The 12,554-nt window shown below is 57.2% G+C and overlaps 3 protein-coding genes across 3 annotated transcripts; 2 read left to right on the forward strand and 1 right to left on the reverse strand.

The window, feature by feature from the left end:
- Positions 1-23: 23 nt before the first annotated feature.
- On the forward strand, positions 24-4,265 carry VOLCADRAFT_102689 (uncharacterized protein). Its single transcript, XM_002945663.1, has 6 exons — positions 24-208; positions 793-843; positions 1,297-1,555; positions 1,925-2,001; positions 2,859-3,000; positions 3,451-4,265. Exons 1-6 carry the CDS (start codon positions 110-112, stop codon positions 3,579-3,581), a joined length of 759 nt encoding a protein of 252 aa, XP_002945709.1. The 5' UTR covers positions 24-109; the 3' UTR covers positions 3,582-4,265.
- Positions 4,266-4,286: 21 nt separating this feature from the next.
- Positions 4,287-9,042, reverse strand: VOLCADRAFT_102690 (uncharacterized protein; the record flags this gene model as incomplete). The annotated part of the gene is made up of 10 exons (XM_002946024.1): positions 4,287-5,282; positions 5,580-5,733; positions 6,161-6,278; positions 6,512-6,746; positions 6,856-6,900; positions 7,084-7,166; positions 7,653-7,762; positions 8,339-8,401; positions 8,719-8,947; positions 9,037-9,042. 10 exons carry the CDS (start codon positions 9,040-9,042, stop codon positions 5,201-5,203), a joined length of 1,125 nt encoding a protein of 374 aa, XP_002946070.1. The 3' UTR covers positions 4,287-5,200.
- Positions 9,043-9,313: 271 nt separating this feature from the next.
- Positions 9,314-10,445, forward strand: VOLCADRAFT_102691 (uncharacterized protein; the record flags this gene model as incomplete). Its single annotated transcript, XM_002945664.1, has 1 exon — positions 9,314-10,445. Exon 1 carries the CDS (start codon positions 9,381-9,383, stop codon positions 10,443-10,445), a length of 1,065 nt encoding a protein of 354 aa, XP_002945710.1. The 5' UTR covers positions 9,314-9,380.
- Between the last annotated feature and the right edge of the window lie 2,109 nt (positions 10,446-12,554).

Raw genomic sequence — 12,554 nt, forward strand, 5'->3', positions numbered from 1 at the left:
ATGGTGGTCTTCAGTTCCGACCTCGCTTCTAGCAGACGACTTTGCAAACGCACAACAACGCACAAGCAACTAAGTCGCTCACAACTTTTGACTGCAGCAGTGCTAAGCCATGGCAGATCTTTTCAACACGACAAAAGTCGTGCTCAGGCACGTCGTGGAGACGCGGTCGCTGCCCGATGTTGACCTCTTGAAGCTGCTGATCAGCCAGGTCAGCCATCTAGCGTACGCCATCCCTTAAGTCTCCTAAGCGTACTGAGTTGCTTACAATTCTTTTGCAATTCCGGGGAAAAGGATGCGCGCTGCGCGGCTACCAGGCTACCCGAATTGCCCCGCCAAATTCGTGTTTGCCGTACACCGTGCTGCGCTACTTGCACTTCCCCATCATAATCTCTGGCAGTCATACCCTGCATTTTGCAGCAACCGACTAGCAGCCACAGTTATGTGTTTCACTGTCCTGCGCTTCATCGCATACCGTCCACCTCACAGCCCAAGCACTTGTCGCGCACACGCCCGCCCGCACGGTCCCTTGAAGATGGCCTGCATCAGCCCAATGCTTCAGCCTTGTCTTTCCTCCCGCTTTAGCTGCATCCCTTCCACTGCGCACTGCCGCGAGTCGCAGCCTTGAGCTTCACGGAATCACCCCTCCTACACGCCGCGAACCCACATCACAACACTCGACCCCTCACCCCTCGATCCCATCCTCCCCACCTCGCTGCCCCTGCGTATGCCTCTCCTACCGCCGGCGTACATATACACAATACTGCCGTACTAATACGGCACTAACGCATGCAGATGCTGGGCTACGCCATCCTGGCCGGGGCGTGCGTCACCAAGCTCCCCCAGGTAATCAAAATAACAATTTGGAACAGGAACACAACGTCGAAAGCGATCCCACGGGGGAAGAGGAAATTGGGAATAGCTGGTTGCGAGGGTATTATGTTCGCTAGTAGTCGTGCTAACTGTGCGGCCATGGCGGCATATCCTTGCTGCTGTGCTCTTATCCACTTGCCCACGCTTTGCTGTGCCTGGAGTGGCCGCTACCTCCTTTCCCCCCTCCCAGCATCATGTGCACCGCTCCAATGGGAGTGAGTAGGCGGTAGGCGGTAGCCTTAGATTGCCGCCGTCTCGCCGCCGGCCTTACAGCTGGTCTCGGAGCTTTTCTTCCCGTGCCGTTGGGCCCAGCCATACATATTCACAACACCTTTACAATGCTCCACGCAGGCCTCACCCTGTTGCCCCATTCCCGAAAACCTGTTACGGTTGCCACCGCCGCCGTCTTCATTGCCCGCCGTGTAGATTCTGCTGATACGGCAAGCCGGCAGCGCTGAGGGACTTAGTAAGGAAATGTTCGAAATTGAGACGTACACGTTACTGGTGTCGGCGCTGTACGGCTACACCCGACAGCTGTCGTTCAACACATACGGCGAGTCTCTCATCCTGGCGACTCAAAACCTGGTCATCCTGGGCATGGTGTACGGCTACAGTCGTACTCCTGCGCTGCGGCGGTTGGCGGTTTGGGGGGCATACGTGGCATTGACAGTTGGGGTTGTTACAGGTACGCACCACCACGATATGCCCTGCGAAGAGTTGCCGTTGCGTTTTTGGGTGTTGGGATGAGGCCGTGTAAGGCCCGCGCCTGCGTGCTGGAAGGCCAACATAGCTTTTGAGGAGAGTTTTGAAACACATCCCCTGCCTAGCATGTGCCATGGAAAGACACAAAAGGGGGCTGTCTTTCTGTCTACACGTCCTCCTAGACACAGTAGGCCGACATGGGGGATGTTGAAAACCCTCAAAAGCTTCCCCTGTCGAAGCCTCTCTAGGCCAGGTGAAACACGGTAGCTGGGAGGTGACGGTGGTGAGATCCTTGTCCTCTTCACATCCGCACCTCGCCTCCCTTTTCACCTGGACTGCCCTCACTTCGCAGGTCAGCTCTCTAGCGACGCCATGGAGAAGTTTGCACACGCCAACACTGTGGTGGTCTTATTTTCCCGCGTGCCCCAGGTGCGCCATGAAAAGACATGTTTGCCCGGTCTCGTCGGACTCATGAGGCCATTTTTCTCAACGGTGGTGACCTGAAGAAGAGAAAGCGGCTATTATGAAACGCAAGCAATTACATGCACGCGCATGCACTACTTCTCCTCGCGGCTAAGATTACTGAAATACGCACGCGCATATTGGTGGAGTCTCCATCCCCTCCATTCACTGATGATAAGACTTCCCCTTGCCTCTATCTGTACCGTGTTTGGGCCTCTGCCACTTCAAACAACAACAACAACAACCCCCTTGGGAAGTGTTCGTTGTTCGTTGCTCGTGGTAGTTGAACAGCTGGCCTTCAAGGACCAGTGTGCGAGTACTCGCTTTGTGTTGGTCTTCTCTGTGCAACCGTGTCTCGGCTTTTGTGGTGTGTCGTCTCAGGCCCGTGGTCCTCCGTGTATCTCTTGCCTTGCTGGCTGCGTGGGGCCCTGGTTTTTGAGTGTGTAGAGGAGCCCCCTGAGTAGAGCCCCTGCCCCCGGTGGTGTTCTCTGTTTGTTCTTGTTTTGGTGGTCAAGAGGGACGAGAGCGCACGAATATGCAGGCCAGGCGAAGTGGCGCCTTTCGTGCGGCTCTCGCTTAGTTCGGTTAGCAGTCTTCTGCGCCGCTGTGTCGCCTAGCCAGGGGCTGGGAGAGCGTCCCGGTTGGCGTGAGTGAGGGAATGAGGCGCGCGCGGAGGAACAGACGGACGTAGAGCCGCGCGCCCGGCCCTGCGCTGTGTTTCGGCCCGGTCAGGGCCCCCGGTGCTCGTCCTTTATCGGGCGAGCCGCCCACAGTGTAACACCCCATCAACAACAACAACAACAACAACAACAACACCCTCCCAGGTGGTCAAGAACTTCGCGGCTGGCTCTACTGGCACGTTGTCCGGCATCACCACAGGCATCAACGTGCTCGGCTGTGTGGTGCGCATCTTCACCACGCTGCATGCGGACGGCGGGCCCGCAATGCTGCGCAGCTACATCGTCAGTGAGTGCGAGTGTTGCCCTTCTTATGAGCCATCGCATTTCTTTTGGCATGGTCACACAACCCCGCATTGCGATGCGACGGCTTGGCCGGGCCCTCCGTCTTCCCTGCCGTCCACCTAGCCTCTGAAGGAGCCTCGCCTCATCCGTCTCTGTCACCGTAGCCCCTTGCTTTATGCGTTCCGTGCTTCGGTCCTAAGTATTTGGGCCTGTTAAGTCTTGACGATCCTCCCTTTCTTCTTCTACCCCTCTCCACCCACCTGGTCGCCGCATGTGACCACGTGCCATGCTTTCTATGCAAGTCGAACTCCATCCCCCTGTCATTTTCGTCTCAGCTCAACCAAGAACTTCAAAAGTTATTCCCTTATTACAGCATGTCTTACACCGCCGCAACCCCCACCCTTTCCTGGGCCCATCCCCACCCCCTCCATTTGGGCCGCCTCCGCCCGCGCAGGTCTTGTCATCAATGCGATATTGCTGCTGCAGATCATTGCCTATCGCAAGAAGACGGCGGAGCAGCTTAAGGCGGCCCAGGGGCAGAAGAGGGAGAAGCTGGCGGGGGCTGAGAGCCGAAAGAACAAGTAGAGGAGATGAAGCGGCTTGGCGGCGGCTTCGCTGGATGGGCTTTGTCGGTTGCGAAGGACCGTTACGCCCGTTGTCACAGCGGCGCGGAACTGCGGATGGCTGCGCCTCATGCCCAGTTCAGGTGTTTTTGCAAGGTGGGGTCCGCTTCAGCCCTTTCGGTCTTCCAAGGCGATTCCCGGGAAGTGGTGTGGTAGATGAGACCCACGAATGCTAGACGCACGAATCAAACGGGGGCTTTGCGGGATCCTGGAGATTGAGGCTGGGCTTGGGGCATGGGACAAAATAAAGTACGCTTCGTGAGGGGGCCGTGAGTGGTTACAGAGGGTATCTAATGTAGACGGCCGATCGGCTGTGTGTGTTTGGATACAAGCTTGTGCGCGAGGTTGCCGTGTCCTAAACCGTGGGCAGGAAAGCTGTCGCGCGAGGGTTTTGCAGCCGCTGAAAAAGCGTATTACTGCTGCAGTTTGAGGGGGCATGCATTGAGAGCCGCGTGTGGATGTATACTGGGGGGAGAAGAGAGGGAAAACTTCCACGTTCATAAGCTCCTGAGGAGCAGTTCACGCGATGTGTGTCTTTTAAGTGCCGCGCGCCGCACCCATACCTACTGACGTTCAGTTCCAGCATATGGGCATATGCCGCTCTGTCGTTTCGTTATGACCACGTATTTTGAACACCTCGAACTTCAGGGTCCCGTTGTCAGCCTATCATCACCGCTATTGCAGGGTATGCAATAGAGCTTTTTACAGGCGTATGTGTGCCAGCCAGGGCCCCCAACAATCCTGAAAAGCAGCGCCCCAGCCTGGCAAAGGAAGTTCACAGCTCAACAACAGCAATATTCCTACATTCGAGATGAGGCCCACTCACGTATCCGCGAGGCCCCTATCGCGGATCTAGCCAGTCAGCTATCGCAATGCAGTCCCCTGCGGCCGAAAGGCGAGGAGACCACAGAGTCTTCCTCCCCGTGTCGACGGAGTAGCTCCCACCCTCCTTTTCCCGCCCGCTGCGGAAAAGCGGCATTACACCCAATGCTCCTTACCCCCGCAGAGGCCGAGGGGGAACTCCTAAGGAAAAAGAATCACAGGACGGCATCTTTCCCACAGAAGCTGCCGCTTCGGCTTTTGATACTTTGGGGCGCTGGTATCAGTACTCGCCATTCGCTTCCTGCAAAAATCCCAATGCACCCAGCAACAACAATGCATATGCGGCTGACTGCCTGTGCCCTTGTCCCCGTGTACCTACCAAAACATACGTACGACACGGTACACGATAAACAACAAACAGTATAGACCATATACTGCCAATACGCACAAGCATCTCATTCCAATCCCACATCGCCATAATCGCCACCGCCGACTCTTTGTACCAACCAGCTACCAGCGAGGCTAACGATGTACAACCTCTCCAAGCACAGACCCCCGGCTGTGGGCGCGTCAGCAGCTTTGCCACCAGCCGCTCCCACACACAGGATGCATCGTGGGATGTTGCTGCGTGGTTGCGCGTGGGAGCCCCAGAAGCTCGACGTCTCGTAAAGCCACAACCGGCCTCCCCAGCACGGAGAGGACGGCGAGCAGGAGGCGATGAAGAGGCGGTGCAGCGGCTGTATCGTGGTTATGCTGCGCCTAATACTGGAAGAAATACAGCTTTAGGCCCAGACCCAGCGCGATGTGGGCCAGAACGATGAGCAGTAGCACCAGCACAGCTCTGCAGCAAAAGCAATACAGCAGGAAAGAATAATAAGACCGTGTCCATGCAAAATTCAAGTAATATTTCAGCAGCCCTAAGTTTTAAAGAAAGTTTCGCGGACCTTCCAGCTGCCAGCCCCTTGCCGTCCGATCACGTTCACACCCCCGGTCAACATCAACACACCCGACTAACACACATGAAGCCGCGGTCCCTCCCCCAAGGGGCGCTCTCCACAGATTCCGTCGCCGCGCCGGTTCATTGTTTTTACACATGCCACATGTCCACTCGCCGCCTATCAACACCTCACCCACCCACCTCGCTGGCGCTGCGCTGTATATCGTGGCTCTGAAGTTCATGAACAGGAAGCCTGCCGAGAGGGCTGTAGCGGTCATTACCATCACCCAGCGCGCCCAGTCGTAGGGGACGATGCAGGCGATGGAGACGGGAATGTAGATGGTCATACAGTAGCCTGTGCGGAGGGCGGGGCCGAAGGCGAATTGTATAATGGTAATGCCAAGGCAAACGAGAAACGGACAAGTTGCAGGAGGAAGGACAGCGGCAGACACGATTGAGGTGGAGTTGGGAGGATTAAGATACAAAAAGAAACGAGTCAACTGTTTAAGGGGGAAGCGCTGCTTTCCGAAAGTGGCCAAGCGTGCCTTGTGCGACAGTAAGCAGTTCAGACGATAACACCTAAAGCGCGAGGTGGCCTGCAACACTAGCAACGCGCCGGCATCGGCCGTAACCAGTAGCAGCCCCTTACCATGGACCCCCAACCCTTAACTGCAACCCTTCCCTCCCTCGCTCTGTGGTACGGCATTACAGCGCTTCCCTCTTCCCCGTTTTACCAACCTCCCCACCCCTGCGGCGCGCCATATCGGGTCACCATGCCGTACCGTAGATACAGAACACGTTGGCCAATCGCAGCTCGCCCTTAAACCACTTGACAATAAAGAACAGGACGAGACCCACAATGAAGATGTAGCCGTAGAAGATGGCGGCTGAAGTGGCGAGCTGCAAAAGAGAACAAGAAACGCGTGAGCGTGCTTTTTTTGTGTGTGAATGTGTACGCAATTACGCAATTAGGTCAGAAAACTGAAACGAACCGTCTCGACCTCCACCTGGTCCCGGAGCTTTCGGAATTTTGAAAGCTCCGGGCCACCGGAGCCGCCGCCGGCTGCCCGGACAAGGACAGCTGATACGGCAAAACGGGCCAGGAGTATCCTTTCCCATTACAATATTCCCACCTTGGTATAGTCCGTGAACCACTGATTCTTTGTAAAGTCGGTGTCGCTGGAGCTAAGCAGCAAGCGGCCAGCACCGTTGGAGAGAGCAGTAGGTGGAGGTGATGACGACATTAGCGGTGACGGCGGCGGGGGGCTGCTGGTGCCGGTCCCGCGACGCCATTCGATGTAGTCCACAAAGTTGCCCACCACAGCCGTCACGAAAATGAGCGTGGTGGCGGTCCAAAACGGACCGTACCTGTCCGCGGATGGTGGAGATGATGGAGCAGATCGAGGTCGTGCGTGCGGTGGGCCGCGAGGATGGCGGGGGGGGGGGCGTGAGAGGGACGTCAGGAAATGGAACTCACCGACTCAAACGACCAAGAATCAAGCGCGTTGTTGTGTTGAGGATGCTGTGTGCGGAGAATCCAATGGCAGTCACGGGCAAGGGTCAAGTGGGATAGCGGGCAGGCGCCCATCCCACCACGAGCTCAACAGCACCGGAGACCAACCAGCACCCTGCGGCGTGCAGGCCTCTTGTTACTACTATCCGCGCTCCATCCACAACAACAAACTCAGCCCAACGTGTGACTCACAGGTCGGGGTTCTTCATGGTGACCTCCATAAAGTTGGGTCGGAAGGCCCCGATCATGGAGTTACCCACTCGCCAAAGGACGTCCTGGGAGGTTGGGGAGTCAACAGGACATTTAGGAGGGTTTGGGGGGGAGTCATACGTAAGGAAACGAGGAACGAGCTACCGGCGTTGTAAAATGGGGGGCCCCCGGTTTGGGGCTTTCGGCCAAGCAGGGAGAAATTGCAGATTGCAACAAGACCACCACGGGAACCACGGACTGCCCAACAGAGCGCAGGGTGGCCTGTTGGGAAAGTGTAAATTTCAGGGGGGGGGGTTGTAACGATACGCCTCAAAACGTGCAGAAGTGCAGCGAACCCTCAGCCAGAGGTATGAGGCGAACCTCCACCTCGCAATTTACGTACCAATGCAACCCCCACGGCGTCCGCACCCGCCACCATACACACCGTCAGGACCCATCCCAGCACACGCCAGCGCGTCCAATCTCTTCCCCGCAGCCTGATTCACTCTCCACGCGCCGCACCCTGGCCGCCCGCCTTCCGCTTACCAACCGCCAGCCGTCAGGACACGCACCTTCGTGTCAACATCAAAGTACTCCCGGTAACGCCGCACATTGTAGAAAGGATACTTGGTGTAATCCTCCTTGGGGGTGCTGGCGCTGGCGCTTCCCCCGGGGCCGCCGTCTGCAGCCGGTGGCGGCGGGAAGGGCTGGAGGCCCGGGGCCCGTGGGCCTGAGAAGCTGGCTGGGTCGTCGGAACGCGCCTGCATCCCAACTGTACGGCCCAAGCCGCCGAGCAAGACGTGACGATGTCCAGGAGGACACGGCAAGTTCCAAGGGGGGACAGCGACACCGGGGTGGGTTCAAGGTCAGGTTGAAAAGCTTACGATTTCATTTTGGCAGTCTTGGCCATCGTGTCTCGCTATATCAGAAGTAACGAGGGCCGTAGGTGTCCGCCGCTGCAGTGAGTCCCGCTGGCAGCGCCCCTCTTCCATAATCCCCATAACCCCCGTGGTATTGCGGTCTCGGCTAGGCATTAAGCCCCCTTGCACTTCCCCCTTGCACTTCCCCATCCCCCTCTCTCTCTCTCTCTCATCACCCTCCCTAGTATATTATCCGTTAAATATGCAACATTAGTGAGTCACGGACGCGTGATCCTGAGGGCAATGCCTGGGGGAACTCCATCTGAACGGTTCGCATGCACTGCACGCACACACATATTGATGGGGGTGAGGGAGGGAAGGAGGGGTGATGTGCGCACCTAGGATTTGCCGCTCCTCCTGTCGTTGAATATTGCCCGCCACGTATTGTGGCGCTGTCGTGTCTGTACAGAGGGCGGGGTTCCCGAGCCCAGGGGCCAGGAGGACCGGGCCCCGGGGCAAGGGATTCCACCATAATCATTTCTTGCAACAAAGGACGGATTTCCCATTCGGATGTCTCAAATACATAGAAAGACAAGGGACCATCCGGGAAGTGGCCCATCGAAAGGAAGGCGTACTAGAAACTAGGCCACAAGCTGCCGGGGTTGGATAGCCTTGTGATAGAGATGTCTTGAGCCCGGAATGCCCATATGACAGGCCTCTTGACGGGAGGCAAGCCCGTACTCGCGGTATGGTGCACGTCGCGGCCCCAGGGACGTACCTGTGAACTGCAGGGCGACATGCTGTGGCCCGTACCCCGCGCCTGGGGGTGCTGGGGGTCCCCAAGCTCCTTGCTGGACTGGTGCAAAGGAAGCTGAGGGCGGTGGCCCTTGGGGAGCTGCGGGCATCACCTCATCGGCGAACTGCGCCGTGGTGTTGACGTTGTACGCTGGGTACGCGCCCTGGCTCGCTGGCCCAAAGGGATTGTGACCACCTGGCGGTCCAGCTCCCTGCGCGGTGATGACGATAATAGATACGCAACTGGTCAAGATGATCGAGCTTAGGCGCGATGAGGAAAATCTTCGTGAGGCACACACACCTGCATATTTGCAAATTAGTTCACACTATCAAGAGGTTTTGGAACAAAGCTGTCCAGCAGCAACTGAAGGAACACAATGAAATGCAAGGACTCTAGCCTGGTGTTTCACTCTAAGAAGTCAAACCACTACAGGTCGTGTAGGACATGCTTAACTTTTGCAGACGCTCTCGGGAATGATGTCCAGGCCTAGTGAAAGGGCAGGAGAGAGGAGTCGTACACCCTCGATCGGTTCTCGCCCCAGTGCAGAGCAACAACAAGCATTTCTGAAATTCCTATGCTGCACTTCACCTCTCAACGAGTGTGCACATAATATTTGGTGTAGATCTCGGTTCTAGGCCGCCACCATGGGACAAGAGGAGGAGAATTGCCTTGATTTTGTTCCGCGGCTGTCTTTTTTGCCAATTGAGTGGCGTAACATAGGCTCTGCATTTGGCCTGAAAGATCGCTCTGGAACGGCCGCCAGCGGGCGCTGCTCGTTTGTCGTCAAGGAGGGAATCGATGTAGCCGAGCTGAGCACAACGGGTCGCGTCGTTGAGGGCGCATCGGACGTGGGCGTTGCATTAAAGCTCAGCACGTTGGCGATCGGCATTTCGGCTGGCAATTTGAGCTTTCGCACGGGTCTCGACAACCCGACGGCGGCGCTTGCCCAGAGAATTGGCGAAAGCAGCGTGCCCAGCCTGAAGCTCATGGCTGCGAAGCAATTCAAGGGTGAAAACTATGTCGCTGCTAGCTATGACCTGAAGACCCGGAAACCGGAGCTATCCGCTTGCTGGACGGGCGACGCTGACACCGAGCGCGCGACGCTGCTCGTGCGCGTTGACCCAATCATGCGGTCAGTCAAATTGGCCGCAGCGGTCAGCACTCCAGGGCCCGAATGGCGCAAGGTCGTATTCAATGACGTCACCGATCGCATTGAGGAGCCCGCAGACGACGGCGCGCGCCACACACTTTACGTCCAGCACGAGGTTCGGGGACGCGACTTGCTGCACGCTACTCGCATCGGCTGCCGCCTCGATCTGGGTCGACTTGCCAATTACGCGGCGGACTTTTTCGACTATAACATTGAGGAGCGCATCCCCGGCTTTATCTGGAACATCCCCCTTCTGCCGCAGCTGTACTACATGCTTGTCCCACCCGAGGACGAAGAGCAGGTACGGCACCGTATTACCGGTTGGGAGCTGGACATCTCCCACGATTTCAGCCGGGGACCGCAACCCTCGCTGGCGTTGTGCAAGACCTTCAAGTACGGCACGCTGGCCGCGTCGTACGACCTGGCGGAGGAGCAAGCAGGGTTATCGTACAGCCGCCGAGGGTTGACGGTCGGCGCGCGCGTGGGCCGTCTTGAGGGGCAGGGCTGGCGGAAGCCCTCACTTCACCTCAGTGTGGACCCGCTCACCCTGTTGTGCTGAGCTGTGGGTTATTTCCGTGTAAAAAACGCGGCAAGATGCTGCCATGCGTCTCGCTGTGTGTGCGCACACGAGCAGGGCCCCCCGTGCATGCATGCGTTAAAAAATTTCAGGGGAATTGTAACCTGAGGCAGCCTTCATCTCGTCGCCTGATGATCGCGAGGTGATGGGTGATAGGAGCTGTGGCTGGCTAGGAGGGAGGGGTTGGAGGGGTACAGGCGACCGCCCCTCTTTGGTAGGGGGCTTGCTTCCGGAGCAGCAGCAAGCCTCATGGTGTGCATGCGGTGCAGGAGGAAGGCTGCGGCCAGGGCCTGGAACAGGCGGGGGCCATCCGTAGGGCTCTGGGCCGCCGCTCCCCAATTCTTGGGTCACAATGCACGCAACTTTTGGTACCTGGTTTTTCCAGTGGAATGGTGTGGAGCTGGGGTGGGAGGGTGGAATCTCGAGGGACAGTAGATGCGCGAGAAGACCGTTTGGCTACGTTGTCCTTCCTCTGTGGTGTTTGTAGAGGGTGCTGGTAGAGGATGGAGGATTGGTCGCAGTGGAGAGACAACGCAGACGCACGGCAATCTAGGTTAACCCGGTACGACAGCAGTCGTACGACGGCCGGCCGGCCGGCCAGGCGCACAGAGGACAGACGCGGGCATCCAAAAGCTGGTCGTGGGGCGTGGATTGGTCATGCGCAATTAGGTTAGTCCCGGCGTGTATGCTTGCTGCGCAGCCAACAGTGAGGTAGGCAACAGCTGAGCTGTTGGCGTTCTCAGAGGAGTAGTGACATCATCATGGATGCAGCCAAGGCCAAACAAAGTCCAACATTCCGTAGGAGCCCGTGTACTGCAAGGGTCGCTGATTGTGGTGGTCCACGATTTGTTGTTGTTGCTGTTGGGAGGTGCTTCTTGGCGAATGTGGTGGCAATGGTGGTGTGGTGGTTGCAGCAGCCTGCGGCAACTGGAGAGATCTGGCCGCTGTGTATTGCTGCTGATGTTGCTGAAGGCCATGAGCGCCAGCAGCGGTGCAGTTGGGGCGGGTTGGGGCGCTCGCGGATGTGCAGACCTGGGAAGTGGATGCTATGGCAGCGGGGTGAGTGTTCTGTGTGGGGGACGAGGAGAAGGGCGCTTAAGAGTAGCTGGATAGGAGCCTTGCAGGGCGACCCGCCGCTGTGTCGTTGCTGCTGGAGAGGCCGGAATGTGGAGAACGTGTTGACGGCTTTTTCCCCAAAGACAACAAAGTTTGTTAACGGAGTCGGGAATTCGGACTTATTTTCGGACACTCCATCCCACCCACCCACCTTTTCCCCCGGGTGCGGCTCACTTAACCTTCCACTCATGCGGTGCCAGAGCAGTGGAGGTACGCCGCCCAGGCGCAATAATGTAATTTGTATTAGGCCAGGAAGGAACGAACTGGGCGGGCACAGGAGCACGATGTTCTGGTAGAGGATGGCGACGAGCAACCAGAGGGTTGCAAACAGCCATTGGAAGGCGTTGGTCTATGAAGGCATGAGCAGGCGGGTGCCCTCGTATCCCGTCTTTGCGGAGGTAGACGGAGGTATCCCCTGGCTATGTAAGAAATCCTGATGTACAGCGGCCGTCGCCTTTTGTAGTCGGCCTTTGTACGTCAACTTCATATGGACGGCTGGCCTTGATGCCGAAATATGTGTGGGAGCTGAGCGTGACGCCTATCCACGCAGATCTACAAAATGCTAAGCGTATGGTCGTTTGATCAAGGCATTGGCAGAAGGAGTTGGCAGCTCGGCCCGCGGGTCCATGGATGTCCTGCTTGCCTTTGACGATAGACATGGCGATACACCGTGGACCTTCGTCGACGCGTTCTATGACAAATCTGCGTTCCGTCGCTAAGGACTACCGCAAAAGCGGACCAGATGGCTGCTATGCAGGACCACCCGGAGCGTACTACGTATCGTTATAGATTTTAGCGAGCAAGACAGCCACTGGAAATGCTATCCTCAGGTGCACTCTGGCGCCAGTTATCTGTTGAATTATATATCCTTTTCGGACACGTTGCCTGGCAAAGGCTTTACGGTCACGATTTATAACGATGAAAGCAGTTTTCCGTTACAGCAAGTTGTGCGCCGCAACACGCAAGCTCACAGTA

The sequence above is a fragment of the Volvox carteri genome, assembly GCF_000143455.1.
Source record: "Volvox carteri f. nagariensis unplaced genomic scaffold VOLCAscaffold_1, whole genome shotgun sequence".
Taxonomy (NCBI): Eukaryota; Viridiplantae; Chlorophyta; class Chlorophyceae; order Chlamydomonadales; family Volvocaceae; genus Volvox; species Volvox carteri.

Coding starts and splice junctions, on each gene's coding strand:
- VOLCADRAFT_102689 (XM_002945663.1), top strand. CDS start 110: ATGGCAGATCTTTTCAACACGACAAAAGTCGTGCTCAGGCACGTCGTG. Junction 844..1,296: donor GCGTCACCAAGCTCCCCCAG/GTAATCAAAATA, acceptor CCCGCCGTGTAG/ATTCTGCTGATACGGCAAGC. Junction 1,556..1,924: donor GACAGTTGGGGTTGTTACAG/GTACGCACCACC, acceptor CTCACTTCGCAG/GTCAGCTCTCTAGCGACGCC.